This window comes from Nicotiana tabacum, chromosome 16 (assembly GCF_000715075.1).
Source record: "Nicotiana tabacum cultivar K326 chromosome 16, ASM71507v2, whole genome shotgun sequence".
Classification (NCBI taxonomy): domain Eukaryota; kingdom Viridiplantae; phylum Streptophyta; class Magnoliopsida; order Solanales; family Solanaceae; genus Nicotiana; species Nicotiana tabacum.
In genome coordinates, this window is record NC_134095.1 from 83,906,754 (window position 1) to 83,914,046 (window position 7,293).

At 35.4% G+C, this 7,293-nt stretch overlaps 1 protein-coding gene across 1 annotated transcript; it reads right to left on the bottom strand.

Annotated features, from left to right (window-relative positions):
• Positions 1-1,052: 1,052 nt before the first annotated feature.
• Positions 1,053-2,856, bottom strand: LOC107805722 (F-box protein At5g07610-like). The gene has a single exon (XM_016629792.2). It carries the CDS (start codon positions 2,651-2,653, stop codon positions 1,388-1,390), a length of 1,266 nt encoding a protein of 421 aa, XP_016485278.2. The 5' UTR covers positions 2,654-2,856; the 3' UTR covers positions 1,053-1,387.
• Between the last annotated feature and the right edge of the window lie 4,437 nt (positions 2,857-7,293).

Consider the following 7,293-nt stretch of genomic DNA (forward strand, 5'->3'; position numbering starts at 1 on the left):
GTATCTATAGTGGCTAATTACTACTGAAAGATAGTGCTTTATGAAAATTTCATTAATGAAAACGTACTAAGATGGTTGTCAATTTTGTTTTGTGAGTGCAGTTCATCTTCATTTATCTTGTTTGCAAAAGCATACCAAACAACTCAAATGTGACGTGAGGAATAACAAACAATTCAAAGACACCATGAAGTATCTTGGATTCCATGGCTAGTCGAGAGAATTCAAGGTGCCGGCAAACTGAGGATGTCTACCAATTAGCAGAGAGGTCACTTTGTAATAATAAAAACAAGGGATTTAAGGCTAATATTGGTAGTATTCTCTTTTTTTAAAAATAAAATAAATATTGATAATATTCTGTGAATTGACTAATAGTGATAGCATTTGTGCTTTTAAAGGCCAACCTGGATAGTTTGCTAAAAAAACAAGGGTGATCTGGAAGTTCTTGAAGATAATGTTATTGATAGATAGAAACCTAATACTAATTAACAAAAGAATTTAAAATTATGAAAAGGTACAACTAATATTGAGAGTAAAAAATAATTAATACGGTAAAGATTAAAACAAAACTTAACATAACAGAACGGGAGATACAAACTTACAATGAGTTGATATCAGTGATGGAAAAAGAAGTCGATATTGGCTAAAAGTTGGAACTGGAAGGAATCTGTAACAAATGTAAGCTTTGATTGAATAGAAATAGATTTTAAAAACTCATGGGGATCTAAAATTTCAAGAGAATTGGTGCACTATCGAGGTGATCGAGGGTATAAATTTGACGGGCTGAATGTTTAAGTTCTTACTATTGCCATTATGCTTTTGAACTATGATGACAATTATATATATGAAACTTAATAAAAGAAAAATATTAAGAATAACATAAGATTTGACTTTTCAACCTCACCTAGAGAGGTGCACTCAATAATTATTGCATTATATATTATTTTGTACTTTGATACACACACATACATTATTTTACTTTTTTTAAAATATAACATTAATATACATGATCTAAGGGGGAGACTATGGATTCACGTGTCCAGGGGCCCCTAGATACGCCCCTGCTTGCCGATCAATGAAGCCAAGTTCTGCCCTTAACAGTAAGCAACCAAAAGCTATTAAGGCAAGAAAATTAAATAGAACAGGGAGGTTCCAGAGAAAGCTTTATAAAAACTAAACAATGAAACTAAGACCAGTTCGTAGCCCAAATAGTAGAATATTTCTTTTGCTTATATAGGTATATCTTTTAACTTGGTAATAAAAACTAGTATTAATTACCAAAAATTAAAATAGGTCTATTTATGTCGTGTGCATTGCATGGTCCCAAATGTAATTTGCCAAATTCTCATCCATGTCGTCCGACAGACAATAATTTGTGTTCATAACAGAATCACAGACAAAATAAAGATTCAATATATTGGAAAGCACTAAACCAACCAAATTCGAGGGAAATAAGTGTTATAGGAACCTCATATTCCTCATCTACCTCCTCAAATTGATCGTCATCATTTGTACTATTGCCAAATTCACAAAGCTTGTAAAATGTGTGACCCCTCAAATTATAACGTATGACCATTCTGGGAATGTGCAATACCATGAAGTCATCCTCCTCTTTCTCCCCTCTGACTACACAAAGCACAGCCATCGCCAAATAATGCCAGTCTGTTGGCTCAAGGTAATGTCGAATCATATGAGGAAACGCGGCGACAACATCTTCAACATTCACCTCATATTTCAAGAACCACTCCGTACCATCATTTTTCATCTCATAAATATTATAAAAAGTGAGCTTTTGGCGGCTATGAACCTGGACTAAATGCAAATATCCATAAGACTCTCCATAATAAGCAACTCTCATCTCCTCATCATCCCAACTTCTACCAATGCAAGGCATTGGAAACTTTTCGAGCTTTTCGTGTTCCACGTTGAAACGTAACGAGTTGTCCCCGCATTCCCAATATATAGCACCGTTCCAGTAAACTCCAGTGTACTGAAATCCTATATCGTAACGAGCAGGAAAAGGTGGACCCGAGACTCTCCATTTCTTAGTCTCAGATGAATAAATCTCAATTTGATAGTGCTCAGGAGCCTTGTCAGACCGTCGGGTGCAAACCACTTTGTAATGAGTCGATTTCCACGGATCCAACGCTAGTTTCATCCCAAGAATAACCTTGGAAATTTGTCTTTTCCCTCCTGGTTTAGGAAGTGTGATGAATTGTTGGGTAGTTGGGTTGTATATATAGTAGTTTTTGTTAGGTCCGTGAGCACGAAAGCTGCAACAAAGCAGAAGTCCATTGCAAGATTGGAGAATTCTTATTCCAGAAGGGTCATCTACAAAACTGAGCTTTTGGAATGGTGCTTGAATAGGATTTTCCAGACTAAGTGATACAAATTGATGAAAAGGGTTAATCAAAAAAGAAGAGCAGTGCAAGAAAAGGCCGCGGGCAGGGTTGAGACAGGGGACTCTTAGGCGGGTGAATTCGGGACAAGTGATTATACAACTCCATTTTTTGGAGACGCATTTGCATCGGACGAGTGATTTTACTGGAAGACGGAGAAGAATCTCTATCAAAAGTTCTTCATTAGAAAAAACTACATTCGCAGAAAATGATGATAAACGACTTGGTTTAATCATCTTAATTCTGATTTTTGGCATTTTTATTCTGTGTAGAGTTGGGACATATATGTGGTCTTATATAATTTGCCAAATATTTAGCTTCTAGAGAACGTTTCTTCTAAAGTACGCCAAGTTAATTAATCTTCTCCCAATAAGTCAACGCATTAGGTTCATATATCATCCTTGGAAAATCACAAAGTGTTTTTTAAGATGACATGACAGGAAAAAAGAATACCTCAAAGCTTGGGTTAAGTATTTTAATTACGACGGTTATTGGAGAATCATTTCATATCATTCATTTTCCGCTAGTGGTTTTATTAAATTATTCATATCTTGTGTAACTACTATTTTATTCGCCAATATTGATAATACAAATAAAGCAATATTTCTTTATTTGTTATAAATAGAATTCTATTTATGGTGAATGTCCATATTTAGAGAGATTCTATGGTTTATTAATTGGTGGCTAAGTCAACCTCTCCCTATAAATAGATGGTTCTATTCCATTGTAATTCATCTCAAAATTCAATAAGAATTCAATCTCTCTCTTTCTCTGAAATATTGTTCTTCTGCTTTTATTGTTTTACAACACGTTATCAGCCCGAGACTCTACCGTCTCAAGAAGATTAAGGTACAACTTTTCTCCTCTTTTAATTATGACTGACATTATGAAAAGAAAGTTCGTTGCCCTTGAAATTTCGGGCAAGAACTATATGACATGGGTGTTGGATGCTAAAATCCATTTAAATGCAATGGGTCTTGGAGACGCCATTAAAGACAAAACTAAAGCATCCACCCAAGACTGTGCTAAGACCTTGATTTTCTTGCGCCATCACCTTGATGAAGGGTTGAAAATAGAATATGTCACAGTCAAAGATCCACTTGTTTTGTGGAATGGCTTAAAGGAAAGATATGACAACTTAAAGTTGGTCACTCTTCCACAAGCACGATATGATTGGGCTCATCTGAGGCTCCAAGTCTTTAAGTCTGTTTCTGAATATAATTCTACAATGTTCATAATCACTTCTAAATTGAAACTCTGTGGAGATACTATCACTGATTATGATATGCTTGAAAAAACGTTCACAACGTTTCATGTCTCTAATATGGTCTTGCAACAGCAATACAGAGAGAAAGGTTTCAAAAAGTACTCTGAGTTGATTTCTCTTCTCCTTGTGGCTGAGCGAAACAATGACTTGCTTATGAGAAATCACGAAAATCGATCCACTGCGTCTACACCATTTCCTGAAGTTGATGAGGTGTATTCCCATTATGCTAAGCGTGAAAAAGGTCGTGGCCCTATTCGTGGTCGTGGTCGTGGTCGTGGTCGTGGTCATGGTCGTGGCCATGGCCGTGGACAAGAAATTTTCCTGGTGTTGATCACCCCTAAAGAAAAATAACCACCAAAAGTGGAAAGGGAAAGATGAGAAACCAAAGGCAAATGGTTCAGAAACCGAATGTTATCGTTGCGATGGAAAAGGCCATTGGGCAAATATTTGTCGTGTACCAAGACATTTGGTTGAGCTTTATCAAGCATCTCTAAAGAACAAAGTCCCTGAAGCTAATTTTGTCTCTGGCAATGATTTTGACATCACCCACTTGGATGTGGCAGACTTCTTTGAGCACCCTAATGGAAAAATAGACTACTTGATCGGTGATGGATCCGTGGTGAAAGATGATTGAGTAGTTTAATTTTTATTTTTGCCTATTCATAGTATTGTATTGCTATTATTGTATTGCTGTTATTTTATTATGCATTTTTATGGTACTAATATATCGGTTTCGGTTGCTTTTTGAGTCGAGGGTCTCCTGGAAACAGCCTCTCTACCCTTCGGGGTAGGGGTAAGGTCTGCGTACATATTACCCTCCCCAGACCCCACGTGTGGGATTATACTGGGTTGTTGTTGTTGTTGTTGTTGTTGCCTATTCATAGTAGTTAGTGCATAAATATCATGTAATCATAGTTCTTTACATGAGTAGTAGTCATTAGTTTTATTTGTTTTATAAAATTGTGTTAGTTAGTTTTGATTAAATGTAGTTCTAGTATTCGTTGCAAACGATGTTTTAATTTTTTTAATCTTCAATGATTAATATATTATTTGTTAAAGTAATTGTGATGTGAAAAAAAATCAGTTACTGGAGTTGAACAATAGAAGTTAGTTCTGCCTTGTTAAAGCAAGTCTTTTGAAAGTTAGTTCTGCTTATTTATTTTTATCGAGGAACGAAAAAAAAATCTAGCGAAAATCGAAACTTACAGATGTAAGATGTACGATAGCAACTCAATTAGTGAATTACTACCCTTGTTATCAATTATGTATAATTGATTATGTGTATAAATTAATAGAAAAAAATTTCACAATTGTCCAAGTAGATGTTTTCTCTTTTTTTTATTGTTAAGGTATAAGGCGTCAATCTACATAACTTGACCATGTGAATTTTTGTAATGGTCGCGCGAATTTTGTTTATTTATTTTCACTTCATTTCGTAGTCCTGATTTTGGAAGTTTCGGATTATTGAAATTCTGTGAGATAAAAGAACAATAGTGAACAAGCCGATTGTAATTCGGAAAAATATGCTGCACTTTTAATAGTTGTATTCAAGCAAATTGTTTGTAAGCCTAGTTTATTTCTCTAAAAATACTAATGTTTATTCGTATATTTCTTTTGTATGTCTAACAATGCGAAGCAAATATGGATATTCCACAAAGCAAACTTGGAACAAAGTTCAATTGTAAAAAATATTTGTTTAATTGATTCATGTACGACACATACAATATTCAAAGAGAAGAAATATTTCTCTCATTTAAATATGTGTAAGGCAGATGTTACTACAATTTCTGGTAGTAGCAAATTAATTGAAGGCTCTGGAAGAGCTACTATAACTCTGCCTAAGGGAACAATACTTATCATAGAGAATGCAATGTTCTCCTCCAAGTCCAAGAGGAACTTGTTGAGTTTTAAAGATATCCGTCGAAATGGATATCATATTGAGACAATAGATGAGAATAATCTTGAATATCTCATCATTACCAAGAACGTCTCTGGCCAAAAGAGGGTTATTGAGAAGTTCCCATCTTTATCTTGTGGCCTGTATTGGACAAGAATTAGTGCAATTGAGGCACATTCTATTGTAAACCAAAAGGTTACTGATTCCAATACTTTTGTACTTTGGCATGATCGATTGGGACACCCTGGATCGATTATGATGAGATGAATTATAGAAAACTCAAATGGTCATCCATTAAAGAATTTAAAGATTCTTTTAAATGATGAATTTTCTTGCACTTCTTGTTATCAAGGCAAGCTAATTATTAGACCATCGCCAACAAAGGTTGGAATTGAGTCCCCTGCGTTTTTGGAACGTATACAAGGGGATATTTGTGGACCTATTCACCCACCTAGTGGGTCGTTTAGATATTTTATGGTCTTAATAGACGCATCTTCTAGATGGTTTCATATGTGCCTATTGTCATCTCGCAACCTCGCGTTTGCAAAATTAATGGCACAAATAATTCGATTACGGGCACAATTTCCCGATAATCCAATTAAGTCTATTAGACTTGATAATGCTGATGAGTTTTCATCCCAAGCATTTAATGATTATTGCTTATCAATTGGGATAAAAGTGGAACATCCTATAGCTCATGTTCACACTCAAAATGGTCTTGCAGAGCTTTTAATTAAACGTCTGCAATTGATAGCAAGACCGTTACTCATGAAAACGAGGCTGCCCACTTCTGTTTGGGGTCATGCCATTTTGCATGCAGCAATGCTAGTTCGTCTCAGACCGATAAATTATCATAAATATTCCTCGTTGCAACTAGTTTTAGGTCATGAACCTAATATATCCCATTTAAGAATTTTTGGATGCGCAGTATATGTGCCTGTAGCACCGTCATATCGCACCAAAATGGGTCTGCAAAGAAGGTTAGGAATATATGTTAGGTTTGAATCGCCCTCCATCATTCGCTACCTAGAAACATTGATGGGGGATTTGTTTACTGCACGATTTGCAGACTGTCGATTCGATGAGACACTTTTCCCAAAATTAGGGGAGAAGTTGGTGAAACCAAACGGAAAATTTTGTGAAAAAATCCATCATTATATCATCTTGATCCACGTGCCACTATTTATGAAAAAGAGGTACAAAAGATTATCCATTTGCAAAGAATCGCAAATCAAATGTTAGACGCATTTATGGATTTGAAAAGGATAACAAAATCACATGTCCCTGCAGAGAATGTTCCAATCTATATTGATGTCCCTATTGGACAATCTTCTAGTGTCATAGTTAATGAGTCAAAAGCACGCCTAAAACGTGGCAGACTACTAGGTTCCAAAGATCAAAATCCTAGAAAAAGGAAAACAAATGATCAAAATGACACTACGAAAGAACCTCATGAAGAAATCCACGATTTAATAAATTCTGAGATTCATGAGGAATCCACTAAGCCCGAGGCTCAAGAAAATAAGGAACTATCAATAAATCCAATCGATATTGAGACAAAGTTGAATCGAGTGGATATAGTGGTGGATTATATCTTTGCATATAATGTTGCATCTAGCATTATGCAAGAAAGTGAGGATCTTGAACCTCAATCTGTTGGAGAATGTCGACAAAGACTTGATTGGCCAAAATGGCAAGAAACAATCCAATCAGAGTTGAACTCACTTGCAAAA